Genomic DNA, 18,168 nt, shown 5'->3' with positions numbered 1-18,168 from the left:
GGATGTAACCTAGTAACAATCCCAAATCTATATGTTATAGACTAGCCTGATGGAGTAATTAGGCAGGGCTGTCTCTCTTTCTCTCTCTCTCCTTTGACCCTTCCTGTTTCTTGCAATTATAAAATGTTAAGTTCTGTTGGCCCTCTTTGGAATACATTTTTAGTGCTACCTGATTATGTGTCTCGTTGGTTGCAATCATCATATCGGTTCAATAAATCCTTGCTATAAGTATTTGTCTCAGTTTCTTTTTAGGTCAACAGGCTACATGATGTAGCTCACCATTATCAGCCTGACTTCATCCCTACTATTCCTTCTTTACTCCAGCCACTCTCGCTCCCTCCTTGCAGTTCCTCAATACACCAGGAACACTCCTGCACTGGCTGTCCGGAATGCTTTTTCAATATCTACGTGATTCAATCCCTCATCTCCTTTCCATCTTTACTCAGATGTCACCTTCTCAGTGAGTTCTTCCTTGATGACCCTTTCCAAAATCACAACACTCCAACATTTCCTATCTCCTTTTCATATTTTATTTTTCTCCTTGGCCTTTATAACTACCTAAAATTCTATAAATTTTCCTTGTTTATTATCTCTTCTAATAGAATACAAATTCCATGAGGATAGAAATTTTTATCTGTTTAATTTACTTCTGAATTCCAAGTGCCCAACAATGCTTAGAAAATAGTAAATACCTAATAAGTATCAAAATGAATAAACAATAAATAAATGAATGAATAACCAAGCATATTGGGGGGAAAAAAGCAGACAGAACTTTTAGAAATAAAAAATAAAATAAGTAAAATTAAACACTTAACAGCTGGATAAAGAGGAAATCATTTTTGAGAGAACAACATAATATCAACAAAAGAGATAATACTTCATGGTTCATCTTATGAGGTATCAGTTTGATAACCAAACCAGCAATGATGATAACAAAAATCATAGATCATTTTTGCTTATGAAAACAGATATAAAACTGTAAATAACATATTATCAAACAAAATCTAGGAATGTATTAAAATAATATATCACAGCCAATACATATAGTATAATTCTGTTTACATAAATTTCACAATTAGAGAACATCACACCAAGACAAGTATCCTTCATTATCCAAATCTACTTGGTATCTGTTACGGACTGAATGTTTGTGTCTCTTCAAAATTCATTAAGTCGAAGTTTAATCACCAACGTGGTAGTATTTGGCAGCAGGGTCTTTGGAAGGTAATTTATGAATGGAATTATCCTCATGCATGGAATTAGTGTCCTTATAAGAGGAGGCTAGAGAGCTAGCTAGCTCTCTTTCCACCATGTGAGGATTTAATGAGAAACTGGCAGTCTGCCAACCCAGAAGGAGTCCTCACCAGCACCCAACCATGATGGCAACCTGATCTTGGACTTCTCAGCCTCCAGAACTGTGAGAAATACATTTCTGTTGTTTATAAACCACCTAGCCTATGGTACTTTGTTATAGTAGCCTGAACTCACTAAGACAGTACCTGAGTTCAAACATTGCAGTCTGGATAATGGGTTGGGATACTTAAGAGTACTTCAACTGAGTCTATTTACTTTTTAGGTTAACATATAGTAATATTGGCTTTTTAAAAATAGGTGTATAGTAGAAACTGAGTTTTTGAATTTCGTGAAGCAAATAGCCAGATTTAGAAAATGAGAGAATCATCTAAAATTTTATCTTAATTTATTTGATTATTTGATTGGATAGCAAGGGATACGTATCTATATAGTTCTACTATGAAGAAAAGCAATGCATTGATAAACATAAAAGTAGGTAGTGGCTAGGGAGGTGGACGCAACCCAGTAGGTACACAAGGGGACTCTAAGATACTGATAACATTTATAAAGCAAGATATTGGGTACATGTGATGTGTTTTACTATTCTTTAAACTATACTCGTGTGTTTAATATATTTCACAATTAAAAATTTTGAGCATACAAAATATGTAGAAAAGAAATACAGAAAAATGTTTTAAAACTATTCTTTCAGGAGTTCAAGTACAATGAGTTAAAAAACTTAAGGGCCAACCCCGTGGCTCACTCGGGAGAGTGCGGTGCTGGGAGCGCAGCAGCGCTCCCGCCGCGGGTTCGGATTCTATATAGAAATGGCCAGTGCGCTCACTGGCTGAGTGCGCTGCAGGTTGCGATCCCCTTACCGGTCACGAAAAAGACAAAAAAAAAAAAAAAAACTTAAAAGTATTCCATAGAATTTGAACATAAGATTTTCTTAAAACTTAAAGCTTTCATTAAAACCTGTTTAAATTTAATTTCTTTAATATTTATGTGCTTGTGTATATTCCATAGGTCAAATTGTTAATGGGTCAGTTTATTAATGGGTTTATCTGCAGAGTCCTCAACCAATGCATGCTTGAAGGGCTGGTCACGGTAAAATCATTCTTAATAATTGGCAAAGAGGAGCTTCTTCCTAGAAATGAAGAACAGCATGGGACTTGGTCTAAGAAACACACTGAACATTTCATTTTTACTATTCACAGATTCTTAGACATCCCCCAGGTCACCTTATAGACTACACGATTCTTGGGTAGCTGATTCTGGTTTCACCAGCACCTTGTGAGAAGAACATTACCTGTGACAACACTGGGGATTTTGGAAAGAAAGCTCTTGACTGTTCTGATGGGCACACCTCCTGTCTTGTCATCTTGCATCTTTGTAATGATGTCTTCAATCTGAAAGAAGTTAAAGAATAGAAGTGTTATTTTCTTGCACAAAGTAATAGTATATGGTACTTTTATAAATGGACCAAATAGGTAAACATGGATGTCAACAACAGATATCAGGAAAAGCTCCCACCTGGTCGGTCAATAAACATAGTATCAGTATCTGCTGTGGACCAAGTGCGAGGTATGAAGAGGTCAGAGGGTGATATAAAAGAGCGTAAGGCATGTTCTATAGGAACAATTCCCAGTTCAACAAGGTAAAGAGGGAGAAACACATTAGGATTCTTGATGGGATCTAATATGTAATTCAATACGTATGTGATAAAATTCTTCCACTTTCCCAAATTGAATTTATATGTAGGTTAAACCACAGGAAACTGCCATATTCCACACCCCCAAATGTCAACTTCCTATGGTTCAACCAGCTATGTTAACATATATTAATAGAATGCTATTAAGAAGTGCAGACAGTCTGCCTTTGGGTCTGGAGGACACAGCTAGAGTCACATGAGAGAAAAACAAAACTGTAAATCAAGACATGGAAAGCCCTGATCTGCAGAAGTTAGAAAACTGGTCAAAGTGCTTGTGAGTGGTGGTGTGAAGACGGTCACCTTGAGCCAGGAGTAATGTGGTCGAGGACAGGATCCTCTCTGTTTGGAATAAGGAAGACCACACTATCAGGAGAAAGATCATCATGGGCTGTGGCCTGGAGCCAGGTGACATCTTATTGGTGGAAACAGAACAGAGAGCAGAGATGGACTAATGAGGATGCAGGTGTCTAAACTGGGAAACAATTTATAGCTAAGAATTTATAAACCAGATATAATTTCCTGAGGAGATATCTTCAGAATAGGGCAGAGCAAATGAAGGAGGAGAGAAAATAATGTTTGGTATTATCACATATTTTGTTCTTCTAACCAACAGAAATATGAAGGGACTTCAAAAAGTTAATGGAAAAATAGAATGAAAAGATAATACAAATCTTTCCACGAACTTTTTGAAGTACGCTCATGTCTTTGAAACACCAGGATGGATTCTTGGAATGATTCCTTAATAGTCACACAATCTTAAGGCTAGAAATTTAAGCGGTAGCTCATCTGGTCTAACATACCATTATTGCAATTTCAGCTTAAGTGATTTCAAAGATACATGACTAATAGCTTGTTTGATAGAAATAGATAACTTGTTAGAGACAAACAAGTTAGGACATGACAAAACATCATCACCATCAATATCATCAGAAACAATAATCAAAATATACTAAGAATTTATTACATGCTAGACACTATTCTAAGTATTATACACACATTATCTTGTTTAATACTCATAATTACTTCATAAAATAAATTCCACTCTATCCTCATAGGAAGAGTGAGTTAAGCTGTGGTAGCAAATAACCCAAAAAATGTCAGTGGCTTAACACAACCAAGTTTATTTCTCTGTCATGCCCTTGTCTATTGCAGGTCAGCAGTGGGACTCTGCTCATGGTGGTTACTCTGGAGCCTGTGCTGCTGGAGCAGCTGCCATCTTGAATGTTGCTGGTCACTGTGCTAGAGGGACGAGAAGGAATTCTGGAGAGTCTCTCACTGGGTATTAAATGGTACAGCCCCCAAATTACATATAACATATTTATTTGGCTGACAATTCTTTGGCCATAACTAGTCACATGGCATCACCCAACCACAAATCACTGGGGGCTTAGTCCTCTGGGTGCCAGGATGAGAGAGGAACTGAGTATCTGTGATCAAATCAATGACCATGGCAGGGGTTAAGCGATTTTCACAACATTCACAAGGGCACACAGCTACCCAGGTGTGAAGCCAAGTTTGAACACAGTTGCAGACTTAGGCTTCTAACGCCTAAACTACTCTGCCTCCCAGTAAGGTTCCCAGAAAACGAGCCAAGCAGTGAAACCATTTTCCCTTGCATATTTCTGGGTTTCCATGAGAAGAACATATGGTGAGAAAGAATCCAAAGGTCCCAGCCCCTCAGGCGGTAGATGAGTGTATCATGCTAGGAAAAGGGTCATTCTCTGAAGATCTGCATTTCACCCACATTCATTTTAATAGTGTCAGCTACTGCCCACCTTCTGTCTCCTAAACTCAACTCAACAATTTAGAGTCTTTTAGTATTACTTATTTATAGCCAAGGAGAGCTATTCTTAGAATAAATGGCCACATTTTCAAAGTAATCTATGTTTCTGATTTAGTGTTATTATTTGAAACCAGAAGTATCAGTTACATTGATGGTTTCTATGAAATGGCCAGAAATCATTGAGAATTAGAGAAAAACCAATAATTCAATTCAGTTAGATCCCTGAGTAGGCATTAGGTGAATTCAGTCTCTGCTGCTGTGGGCTGGATTTGAAAGACAGAGGGATTCTCCATGACTCCTTTCTCGTGGCTCAGTTTAGCTGCTTCATCACCCTGTGAATCTTAAAAGGGCTCATTAGCTAAAGAGGAAGTCCCATCTTTTATGTCAGACCACCAGGTACCGAGAGGTATATTCCTCATGAGGGGTTACAGCTGCATCAAAAGGACAGTCTCCTCAACTGACCAGAAAGGGGAGTACATTCCAGCAATAGTTTACAACATCACAGGTGTGAAAGGATAAATTGTTGGCCCCCAATTCCTGAGCCCTCCACGGTAGTAATACACACCTGAATCCTTGCCCAGGCCTCGTGGTGGGCAGAGAGTCTACCCCTTGAATTCTGGGCTCGGCCATATGACTTGCCTGCTGCTGGCATGTTACTGCATGCAGTGTGAGCAGGTTTACACTGTGCCTGCATGGCTGTGCTTCCCATCTTCTCTTGCCCTCTTGCCTTTGGCCGTGAGAAGAACAGGCCTTAGATAGATGCTACTCCAAGAAGATGAAAGACACCCTGACAAATGGGACTGAACCCATAGCTAAATCAGCCAAACCTCGGCTGACCTGCAGACTCATGAGCAAGAAGTAAATGATTGTTGCTGTATGTCACTAGGGTGGTTTGTTCTACAGCAAAATTATGATATAACAGGGCTCTGAAAAAATGAGCTTATCAAAAATTGCTGAAGCCACAGCAATATTTAATGATCAAAATTAATGAATCTTAGAATTGGGGTATCTTAGAATCCAACCCTTTTTAAGAATGCAGAAATTCGGGCCGAACCCGTGGCTCACTCGGGAGAGTAGGCGCTGGGAGCGCAGCGGTGCTGGGAGCGCCGAGGCCGCAGGTTCGGATCCTATGTAGGGATGGCTGGTGCACTCACTGGCTGAGCACGGTGTGGGTGACACCAAGCCATGGGTGACACCAAGCCAAGGGCTCCGATCCCCTTATCGGTCACAAAAAAAAAAAAAAAAAAAGAAAAAAGAAAAAAAAGAATGCAGAAATTTCAATTTATACTATCTACCATCTACTTAAAAACTCTTAGAGATTGCAGTTCCAGGTAGCCCATTCCATTGCTGTGTCAGACAAATTTTGACAGCTGTGTTTTTTTTTTTTTTTTTTTTTTTTGTCTTTTTCGTGACCGGCACTCAGCCAGTGAGTGCACCGGCCATTCCTATATAGGATCCGAACCCGCGGCGGGAGTGTTGCCGCGCTCCCAGCGCCGCACTCTCCCGAGTGCGTCACGGGCTCAGCCCGACAGCTGTGTTTGATTCTGGAGAACAATCCACTCTAATATCAGCTAAAAACACTCTCTCTGAAATTCCTTGTCATGGTTTCTGGAGAATTCCCAAGAGTGCAGACCCAATAAAAATTACGAGTGGGCTCCCATAAGCTTATAAAAATAATGACAAGTATTTTCAGAACATCTTTTTTTTTATGATCAATAGTGTTCTAGATATTTTAAATAAATTATCTGATTTATTCCTCAGTCTTAAAAGTTATTTAATAAAGATGTTGAAATTGAGGCGCAGAAAGTTTAAGTGATTTATCCAAGGTCACACAGCTGGTCAGTGGCAAAGCCAGGATTCCTAAGCAACTCTTCCTCATTCCAGTGTACAAGTTCTGTTTATCAAATAGAAAGCTCATCTGCTCACTGTCTCTCAGATCCCCTTCTCTGAGTTGTGTGACTATTAGGTTTAGCAATGAGGGCAGATCCTGGAAGGTAATTATCAGAGGTACGAACCCAGTGAGTGGCCCAGAGACTGGCTGATACCTAAGAATCTTACTTCTCCCATTGCCATATGCCAAGGTCAGTGCTTTGTTTGCTGTGGATCCCAGGGCACTTTCCAGCAGAGCCTGGGGTTGGCACCTTACACTATAGAACCCGTTAAATCTTGAGCTGAACACAGTACTCAAAGAAAGCTTTTAGTCTTAGTGCCACCTGGTGGACTCCGATCTTTGTTAACTTTTCCACCTTTAGTATTTTCAATTCATTTCTTCCTTGCTGGACAATAAGTATAATTTATTTTACCTTTAAAAAAGGTCAACTTGGGCTGGCCCGTGGCTCACTCGGGAGAGTGTGGTGCTGATAACACCAAGGCCATGGGTTAGGATCCCATATAGGGATGGCCAGTTAGCTCATTGGGTGAGCGTGGTGCTGACAATATCAAGTCAAGGGTTAAGATCCCCTTACCGGTCATCTTTTATAGAAAAAAATAAAAATAAAAAAGGTCAACTCTTTGCCTCTATAGCCTCAGTAGTTAATTACAAGTATGGAGCAGAGACATATATGAGTATCTACGAGGATACTTCAAAAAAGGTCATGGAAAAACAGAATTAAAAGATATTCAAATCTTTCCATGAGCATTTTGAAGACCCCTGGTACAACCTTTCATCTCCCACCTTAGATTCAAATCCTTTTGTAGGCAGGGACTGCACCTGGAGTTTCATTTCCATTTTCTTAGGCAACACTTATGGAGTATTTACTCCAGGCTAGACACTGTTCTAAGAGCTTTACCTCTATATACTCATTTAATTCTCACAGGAGATAGACTATTATTCCCTCATTTACAGACAAGAGAACTAAGATCACTGTGGTATCCTCGACCAGTGCCTGCTGACATCCTTTTCAGAAACAAGGCACTTAACACCATCCGCATTGAAGGGGAAGTTTGGCTCAGTCCTAAAGGGAAAGAGGAGGATGCAGAGAAATCAATCCATGTAATTAGATTCTCAACAGTCTCAGGATTTATTTCTGCCCAATGACTGCTGCTGGCTTGCTGCTCAGGGTTCTCTCTCTCTGTCCCATGGGTTTGGTTGGATTCATCTCCCACTGGTAGGTCACAGCTCCTGTGTTGGGGTTGGGGAAGTGGAGGGTATATACTTACATTTTCTTGACTGTTCAGTTCTATCTAACTTCTGACACCTTTTGTTCCTAAAGAAGAGCAAGATAAATTCCCTGACATCTTTAATATGAGGTTCTGTGTCACTCAGGAGTATGTTTGGACCTAAGAGTCACTGTGCCAATAAATCAGCAGGTGGCCCTTATCTGACAGCCAAGCCACGTGGAGAAACCACTTGGCCACTCGGCCAGTTCTGCCTGGATGGGCCACGACAACTGGGACAGCCTTCTTCAAGGGGCTCAAAGCTCAGCACTGACACGCAGGTAGAGCATTCTTCCAAACAGCAGGAAAATGGAAGCCATTGCACCATAGAGTGCCTTTTCTTTGCAATGAGAAATATCCTAAAAAGGCAGACAGGATTCGCTGACATAGCCCCGGCGTGTGAGAGTGGAGTGAGAAGAAGCAATTCTCTCTTTTCCAACCAAAGCCCCAGGCGGCCAGCAGGAAGAACACTGGGCTGAGGCCCGGGAGGCCTGTGGCCTCAGCTTCCCCGGCTGCCAGTGTGGACCTTGGCCCAGCTGCGTCACCTCTCTGGGCTTCTCTTGCCTCACCTCTACAGGGGTAGGCCCAGGTGCTAAACGAAGGTTTCTGGTTCTAAAACATGAGAGGCTGCTCTGACCGGACACATGCAAAACCGTGTCTGTGAGGAAAGGGCGGGCCAGGCAACCAGGCCTCTGTGCTCCTCTGTGTCGTCCACCTCTCCAGGAGGATTCAGCAGATCCCTTCCCTGTGCTAAGAGGTGCAGGGTCAGGGGACAACATGGGGAGGGACCTAGGAGTTTCTGGTGTTTTCAGAAACTATGTTGGATAAATAGCATCAGAAGCCAAAGGGAGACACAGTCCAAAGAGGCCTGGACACTGCTTGATCACGACCAGCCGGATGACTGCCATCCCTGCCTGTATGGACGGCACCCCTAGCAGAAATGACAGAGGGCCATATGAGTTTTGTTTGTGCAGATTCATGAATCAATGAACTAATTTATTTAGCTCCACCGATTTTTTCCTCAGGGGATGATTAAACAGACATCAAGTATAGGCAAATTGTGTTGCGATTAAAAAACAAAAATCCACCACAACTTTGGCAAAGAAGGGGCAGAGCGTGCCTCAGGCCAAGGTCTTTATCGAAGCGTTTCATCCTGACTTTGCAATCAGTCGACTATTTCTAGCTACTAATGACTGTCACCTCAGCTCCTGCATTTCATTAAAGACCCCTTCTGTTTCGGTGTCTTGGATGAGTGAAAATGCCTTCTCGGACCCCATCTTATCAGCCTGCAGGCAGGAATCAGAGCTGGCAAATGATAATCCTATTTCTTCACCCACAGTGTGCAGGCTTCACTGAGCGTGCTCTGCCGCATCTGCGTTCCTGAAGAGCAGGCCATCTCTCTTTTTATCTTTAAAAATATAACACACTGCTCTTGTCAACTTTTAGATGTACTCAGATTCCCTTACTGGTGTAGTGGACATTTATTGAGAATCTACAAAGTGCCAGGCACTGTTTTAGGTAAATGACAAAAGTAGGTAAATGACAGTTCTCCTTCCTCGTGGACTAATAAATTTCAGAGTGATTCAGGGATCTAGTCTCATAGTTAAGGATGTGTTGGAGACAGCAGAGCTAAGTGTGGGTTCCAAAGAGGCTGGTGGTGAAACACCAAGGATACCACTTTAGGAGGCCCGTGAAAGGGGAACCAACAAAACCTCCTCCCTCTTTGCCACCCCATTCAAAAGACTGGGATTTTAATGGCAGGGCGGGGGGGAATTTTGAGATTCAGTGTGCTAAGCGATGCTAGAAATGGCTATTAATTTATTTTGGGTTAAACTTACTTTTGAATAACTGTATCAGTCTAGGATGCTTTTGATGGAAAGTAACAACAACAACAACAAAAATCTAACCTCTAAACATGGGAGTTTATTTTTTCCCATATAACAAGCAGGCTGCTAACATTTCTGCAGCAGCTCGATTCTATGGGAGCTGCCATCTTGGTCTTTCTCTCATGGTTGCCAGATGGGGCTGCCCCAGCTTTAGGCTTCACTTCTCTGTTAAAGTTAGGCAGAAGGGGGAAGAGTTCATATAGCTGTATTGGTTCCTTTTAGAAGGAAAAGCATATTTCTTTCCAGAAGACCCCAAAAGATTGCTGCTTGGGTTTCAGGCCAGAATAGAGTCCTATGGCTGCATCTAGCTGCAAAGGAGGCTGGGAAGGGGTATTTGGCTTTTCCAGGCTCTATACCCCATGGAAGCAGAGGAAGGGGAACATGGAAATTGGGTTGGGCTAACCAAATAACACTGTCTGCCACAGAGACCCTGTACTGAAGAACATTGATAAAGGATGGCTGGGCAGGCCCTGGTTCCTCTCTGATCTGTTTTCCACACTGCAGCCTGTATGATACTTTTAAATGGGAAAATCTGATCACTTAACTCCCCTACTTAAAATCTGTCTATGGTGTCCCAGTGCCTATCTTGTTATAAGCTCTTATAAGACTGTCTATCTTTTCTCCATATCAATTATCATCCTAATTTGTATCTGCATCTCCCATTAGACTGTTTTGCTCACCATTGAATCCCAGTAGTAGGTACTTAAATATTTCTTGAATGAGTATATCAATAAATGAATGAATAATGACATGAGTGCCATATTTTTAAAGATCTTTATCTTGGATTCCAGCATTGAGTGGGGCTTTTAATTTGGTGAGAGTCTTGAGGTAGTGATATTGTCAGGCTAGGGCTCAGAGACCCTTCAAACCCACTGTGCAGACTGGGTCACCCTCATATGCCTGCTGGGTCCCAGACCACTCACATGCAGGTTGCAAGCTAGGTAATTGGGAAAGATTCCAGGAGCCCTTGACAGAGTTGACCTGTTCATTCCAATGCGAGCTCAGTCCTCAGCTTCCTCAACAGCAGCCTTCAGCAGATCTGGCAGCAGCAGTGGTGGCCTCCTGGAGCATCCTGGGGGCCCTGGCAGCAACAGCCTCCAGCAGGAGTAGCAGACTCCCTGTGGCTCCCTCCCCCACAGGGCATCCTGGGGGCAAGGTGGGGCACTGTGGATCAGAGCTGTTTGTCCTTTACACTTAAATCCCATAATCCGGGAACACCTGGGTGGAGTCAGACAACCAGAGAACACCTGGGTGCACATGCTCAATTACATTAGACAATAACCAAGGAACACCTGAGTGCACGTGCATATTTACATCAAATGCTCAGCACGATTCTGAACGTCTGAGGGACCCTGACCATTTACCTTTACTTTCCCTACAGATGTCTACAATTTAAAGTAAATTTGGTATTTACATTTAAGGACATTTTGCTTTGGGAATGGGTTCCATAAACAGAAATGTCAAGATTTCATGAGAAACCTTAGCAACAATGTTCAAAGAACTCCACAGGCACCCGAGTACCAGGTGAGCTAGGAGCCAGTTCCCCAATGTACTGTGCCTGATGTCAGGGGCAATGCCAGGGCAGATGGATGAAGTGGCACTATTTGTTTTGTCCCCTGGAGGCTTACTTTTATGGTTTTAATATTGCCATATGTAGTGCTTCATAAATTACTTTTATGGAAAACATTTTCGCCCATTTAATTGAAGAGAAAAGCAGGCAAGAATGAGATTCTAGGTCAGTGATCAAATGGCTTGTTGACGATACTTAAGGGAAAATGTCTTTCCCCTGAGCTTAGCTGGAATAGCCAAGCCTCACAAGGCATCATCTTTCTTCCTTAAGAATCTGTTGTTTGCTTTGAAATATGAGTGGAGCAGGTCCTTTGGGCAGGCTGTGGTTTGAGGAATCTCTGACTGCAGAAGGCCAGCTACAATGCAAATGAAGACAATGGACCCTGGCCAATGAAACATTTTGGCAACTTCAGAAGACCTAAAATCCCTTTATTATAATCTCTTCAAATTACCCTCATCTGAGTGTGTCATGTGCTTCTTGTTGAGAACCATTCCTCCTTTACAGAAAAACATGCTGATATTTAGGGAGGGTAAATTGTTCAAGGCCAAATGAGACTGTTGAATAAATGAGATTATTTGTATGAAACCCAGGCAGTCTTGCTCCAGAGCTGGCCTCCAGGCTCACTACACCAGCTGGCCAGGGCAACTGCCAGGGAGGCCTGGGTTCACCTAGGGCTTTAGCTGGTGGAAGAAGATGCAGAAAAAGGGGCCACATCATATGCATGAAAGCTTAATACATAGTATGGAAGGCAGAAAAATGCCCTCCACCCCCACCAAAAAAGATGTCAATGTCCTAATGCCTGAAACCTATGAATATGTTACCGTCCATGGCAAAAGAGGCTTTGTAGGTGTGATTAAAATAAAGGACTCTGCGATGGAGTGATTATCCTGGGTTATCCAGGTAGGCTCAGTCTAATCACATGAGTCCTTGAAAGCAGAGGATTTTTCCAAGCTATAATTAGAGAGGGATGTGATGATGGGAAAAAAGGGTTAGAGAGATGTGACTTTGCTGATTTTGAAGACAGGGGGAGGAACCATAAGCCAAGAAATGTGGCAGCCTCTAGAGACTGGAAGAGGCAAGGAAATAGATTCTCACTTACAGCCTCCAGAAAGGAGCAGCCGTGCAAGCACTTTGATTTTAGCCAAGTGAGACCTAGCTCAAATTTCTGACCTTTAGAACTGTGATATGATAAATTTATGTGGTTTTAAGCCATTAAACTTGTGGAAATTTGTTATAGCAGCAATAGAAAACTAATACACACCCAGTGACCTCCCTCCTGAACTAGTTGGCTAATCAAATTAGTATTTTCTCCTCCTGGTCAGGAAGTGGGTGGATTTACCCACATTCTGTTGCTCTCTGTTCCTTCTGAACAGCTTCATGGCAAACCAACAGTCAGCCAGGAATTGGGGCAGCCCACCTGGGTAAGAGTCAGAGATGAGGACAGAGAAGATGTCTGACTATGACCCAAAGTAATCGCTCCCATGGCATTTTCAGTGCTTCATTTTTTGGTCTACTTGGGACCAATTAGATGGGTAGCTCAGAGGTTATTTCCAGGAACTTCTTAAATGGGTCACAGTAACCTATTAATGAACTCCAGCACCACATTCTGCACATGGAAAGATAAAGGTCCTTTTTTATTTCTCATCTCCAGTTTTACCAAGTCACATTTTTCCACCTAGCCAGCCAAGGAGAACAGTACATGGGATACCACGTGGCAACATAGTCCAGATAATTAGGCCAGCACTGTAAAATTCTCCAAATTTGCACATAAGGCCCTTTATATTAAGTTTCTACAGAAATATTCAAGTCCTACCATGTATGAGGTACTTCAAAAAGTTCATGGGAATATTCATACTATCTTTTAATTCTATTTTTTCACAAACTCTCTGAAGTACCCTTGTACTTCACCTTTCGTTCCCCTTACTGCTGCAGTGAGAGCAATATCCTTGTTCCTGAAGAAAAACTGGTCCATCCATCCAGCATCTTGGAACATCGCTACAATTTCTTCCTCCTGGAGAGGAGTGAGTATAAGATCTTGTCCCCCCTCTGACCCAAGGACACCCTAGATTCTGGAATCACTCGTTTTTTCTAGCTCACTTCCTTGCTGAGTTTTCCTCAACACCTTTCCCTACCCCACACCGAACAACTGAACTGGTAACTGGGGCGAATTTTAGGGCTTGGAACAATTGACGTAAATGATCTCCCCATCAAAAACCTGCTGTGAATAAATATAGGAACATTTATTTTGTTCCTACAGCTACAAAATAAATGCCAAGTTTCCTACTACGGAATTCAAGGTCTTCTATCATTTAGCACCAAAGTACCTCTCCAGCATTAATGCCCCCTCTCCCGCCAACCTTTTTTGCTTCTGGACACACTCATCTACAAAAACCTCGCGCATTCTGCCCCTGCTCCTCATGCACTGCAAACCCATCTGAATCCTTGTGGTGCTTCCAGGCCCTGCTCAAAGAGCTGCCTCCTCTAGGAAACTCCCCTTGATATTTCCAGTGCATGTGTCCATGCGTATTATGAATGTCTATATTTTGTATTCCCTTTTTCCATTCCAAGGACGTGAGGCAAAAAGCAGAACAAACGTTTCTCCCTCTGCTCCAATAGTGCATGCGGTGTGCTGCTACTCAGGACTTATTTCATCCTCTGCGTTCCCCAAGTTCAGCTTCTTTCCTTCCTGAACATAACTTTCTGGAGGGAAGAGAGAGTTTCCAGCTCTGAAGCATCCCTGGTCCTCCACACCTGGGCTGCACCGAATGGAAAAAGAGGGTAGAGAAGGTCATACTCATTCTTTAAAAAATATTTCAGGGAAATGAGGGCCTTTCGCAGTCTCCCAGAGTGTCTGAGAGAAGAGTATTTCCAGCTGGGACAAGAGGGGCCAGAAAGAAGTGTCCTCAGCACTTGGAAAAGCCAGAAAGCCGTGAAAAGGCGTAGAGAGTTATGAAGAAACAGCAGGTCTGCATCCGAGGCCAAGTCATCCCCACGCTGCACCCCTTTCTTTTCTTTGTCCACCGGTCTTCCCACAGGGGCGCCCCCGACGGCCCACCCCATCCTGGGGGTCTTCCCGGCCTGCCCGCCCAAGGGCCCATGTCCTCAGCCCCCACTCCATGGCCACAAGCCGAGCGGGGCAGAACCTGAGGTGGCCTCGCCTCCTTGTGCCAAACATCAGGCTGGAGCTGGCTGTGGCCGGCAGGCTTCCCTCTGGGGCTGCTGTCCCCCTCCTCGGCACAGCTGGCAGTGCTTCTGTGCATTTGGGGCTCCCTTAGGCCCCTCCCAAACCTGCCCTGAGGAGCCCTGTTGGGAAAATATAGGAAAATGGTCAGGGCTCCTCAGATGTTCAGAATCTTGCTGAGCATTTGATGTAAATATGCACGTGCGCCCAGGTGTTCTTTGGTTATTGTCTAAGGTAATTGCACATGTGCACCCAGGTGTCCTGGGTTATGGACTTAAGTATAAAGGATGAGTGGCTCTGATTCACAGAGTCACCACCCCGGGATGCTGCTACTGCTGCTAGAGGCTGTCGCGGCTCAGGGCCCCGAGAGGCCACCACAGCGCTTCCGCCGGATCTGCTGCAAGCTGCTGCTGAGGACTGAGCTCGTGTCATCTGCCAGTGGCTCCCGGCATCTTTCCCAGTTACTTAGCTGGACCTGCATGTGAGGGATCTGGGGACCCAGCCTGGCATGCGAGGGCTCTGTGATTCAGTCTGTACAATGGGTTTGAAGGGTCTGTGAGCCCTAGCCCTGCTGGCTTTAGTTATGAATTGCTTTAACAGTACAATTGGCGTAGCTATTAGCTATTGCCTCAGCCTGACAACTAGCGTAGTCATGGAGCTTTACAAGCCCCTTTCTCTTCACCATTTCCTCAGAGGGAGGCCTCACTGCTCCTCATCATGTCTCATTGTCCGCTGGTGTTTTCTTCTCTGGTTACATCATTCTTCATGTCTGATGTCCCAAACCGCTCCAGTGAGCATACAAGAGGCACCACTTTGCAGAGGGAGACTGAGACAAATTACAGTGTGGTGTCCCCAGCCCATCCCAGTTCTATATAGGCAAAATCAGGTGGAAGTGAGCATCAAGGTCGGCCCTGAAGGGGAAACAGGAGAGTCGCCACTTATTCCAAGTATCGTGGTGCACTCGCCATGTGCACGCTGCTGGGAAACCAGCAGGCAGGGCCCTTGGCACTCACCTCTCAGTGGAGAGGCCCCTCGGGGATTTTAAATGAGCCTAAGGAAGGGGAATGGTCCCCAAGGGGGCCACGTGGAAGGTGGGGGCTACGGTGCAGCAACAAGGTTGGCTTTAGGACATTCCTGTCTGAGCCACTGCCCAGCAGCCACCTGAGGTGCAGCCCAACACCCTCAGGATGGGTCCAGGACAACCCCCTGCCTGTGCTGCTCCAGTTTGGTTTTTACGTGGCTGTCTCTCCCGCTGGTATTTAGTGCTGCTTCAGAACTCACCTGCCTATGTGCTGCTGCCTTCAGGAACACATTTCCATGTGCCACTAGAGTGCCGCACCTGCTCTGTAATGAGGGCCCAGAAGCTGCGGTCTCATTGGATGAGTGGGAGTCCTTCCCTTCATGGCAGTCCTGCACCGTAACATGCCCTCTGCAGCCACCCCCTCCCTTCCACAGAAAGAAGCCCAAGGTCCCCCTGGTAGTTCTGAATTGGCTGATCCCTCCTCTGCCCGGCTCTTCAACCCAGCCACCACAGGATTCAACAGGACAGGCTAAGGAACGATGGTGTCTTTCTCCACTTGGGATGCTATAATGAAATATTTTAGACTGGGTAATTTATAAACAGACATTTATTTCTCACACTTCTGAAGGCTGAGAAGTCCAAAATCAAGACACTGGCAGATTCTGTGTTTGGTGAGGCCCATTCTGCTTCATCGATGGAACTTTCCATAAGTCCTCAAGTGGTGCAAGGGGCAGACTGGTGCTCTCGAGCCTCTTTTATTAGGGCACTAATCCCATTCATGAGGGAAAAGCCCTCATGACATAATCACTTCCCAAAGGCCCCACTTCCTATGACTGGCACCTTGGGGGTTAGGTTTCAACATATACATTTTTGGGGGTAGACAAACATTCAGACTATAGCAGATGGGTGACTTTTTTTTTTTTTTTTTTTTGGTGGCTGGCCAGTTTGGGGATCCTAACCCTTGACCTTAGTGTTATAACACTGTGTTCTAACCAACTGAGTCAACTGGCCAGCCCCTGGATGGGTAATCCTTATTCTCTTCTTTATGCTCTACACTTCCCAAAATATCACTAATATCCATGACCTACTTTTTATTCATTTTAAAGGGTAATAGTTTATTTCTAAAATTTACATGAGCATATAGGCAAAGGTTTCAGTGCAATGCCTGACACAAAGTTATTCACTCTTGAATAAATGTTAATTTCCCTTTCCTTCAAAATTGATTTAAATCTCTTCTATCCGAAGCACATGAGTCACCACAGAAGACTCTACGGAAGCATTAGATTGGAGCTTCCTTCGTGCAGTTCCCTGCGAGGCCTTGGAGGACAGCAGCTGGGACGGGCGAGCCACCCTTTCCAAACACTTCCAACTTAACAGGCCCCACTTTGTACAGGTTTCCAGCTGCATAGAAAATGGTTATTTTTTTTAACCAACTCTGCATTTACTCTGGGCTCCCTGGAACAGCCTTATTTTTACTGCCCTATGTCCCAAGCCCCAGTACACAGCAGGGTAAGCAGCAGGACTTTCCTGCCCACAGGAAGCACCTTGCCAAGGGGAGGCCACACTGCCCAGAGGAAGGATAAGCTTTGTAAGCCCAGGAGAAGGTGATTGTTAATTTCCAAGTCCTTTGCCTCGTGCTCCTGAAATCACGGACTGAAAGAGAAACTTATTTTTCATCCCCAAGAAAATGAGATTTAGTAAAGCATGTATTTATCTGTTTAATCCCAATTTTAATCTAAAAAAGAGTCCTAGCAACCCTGGGAAGCATTTAATGAACTGTTGGCTGAACACTGAAAATCAATGGGATAAATACCAATAACTGAAAATAAACTCTGTATGCCCCTCGGGAGAGTGGCAGGGTCATTTGCCAATTACTTCCGTTAATCACACAGATTAAGTGGCTTTTGCAGCACTTCTCCCTGCAGCTCTTCTGCAACAGGGGGGCCAGCATGTGTGAGGCGCAACCTGCAGGTTCTCCAGGGCCTAGGAGAACCGCTAGGCCCCCAGCCCCACCTATGGGAGAGATGGGCCCTGCTGCCCACCCATCATTAAGCTGGCCAAGTAGACTGACTCCATGTTTAGATGAGGATGCGACTGTCTACTTCAGTCACCAGGAGGAAAGAGAGAGAAAGATTATGAGCAGAGCACCCAGTACCTCTTGTCTAAACAATAGGGTCCTTCTCTTCTTTGTCCTCTACTTGTACATTAAGGGGTCGCAGGGGACCAGGAGGTGGAGAGGAGGGATGTAAATTGGAAGACACTGGATTTGAACCACTGACCACAGTAATTTGGAAGGGAGTGGAATGGGTTTTTTTTCCTCCACCTAAGAAGAAAGGCTTTTACAGTGAACTAACATATCTGGGGGTGGGGTGGGGGGTTAGATAAATGGGTGGTGGGGGTAGGCAGGGACCAATTCAAGAGCTGAATCACATTAGAAAGGCCAAGTCTCACATGTAACTTCCACAGTGGTGTTTCTACCTGCTTTGCAGGAACTCCTTGCTGGATTGGTGATGTTGTTATTCCAACTCTTTGTGAATCCCCTTGCTATGGGTTGAATTGTGTGCCCC

At 44.0% G+C, this 18,168-nt stretch overlaps 1 protein-coding gene across 4 annotated transcripts in view; it reads right to left on the bottom strand.

Annotated features, from left to right (window-relative positions):
* RGS6 (regulator of G protein signaling 6) overlaps positions 1-18,168 on the bottom strand; it is a 534,053-nt gene that overhangs the window by 164,978 nt on the left and 350,907 nt on the right. For all 4 annotated transcript variants that reach the window (XM_063091836.1, XM_063091838.1, XM_063091840.1 and 1 more), the window contains exon 3: positions 2,603-2,702. In XM_063091836.1, coding sequence (XP_062947906.1) covers positions 2,603-2,702 — 100 coding nt within the window. The remainder of the gene's footprint in view (positions 1-2,602; positions 2,703-18,168) is intronic.

This window comes from Cynocephalus volans, chromosome 3, assembly GCF_027409185.1.
Source record: "Cynocephalus volans isolate mCynVol1 chromosome 3, mCynVol1.pri, whole genome shotgun sequence".
Classification (NCBI taxonomy): domain Eukaryota; kingdom Metazoa; phylum Chordata; class Mammalia; order Dermoptera; family Cynocephalidae; genus Cynocephalus; species Cynocephalus volans.
Note: the sequence above shows the minus strand (reverse complement) of the source record. Positions and strands in the feature narration are given on the sequence as shown.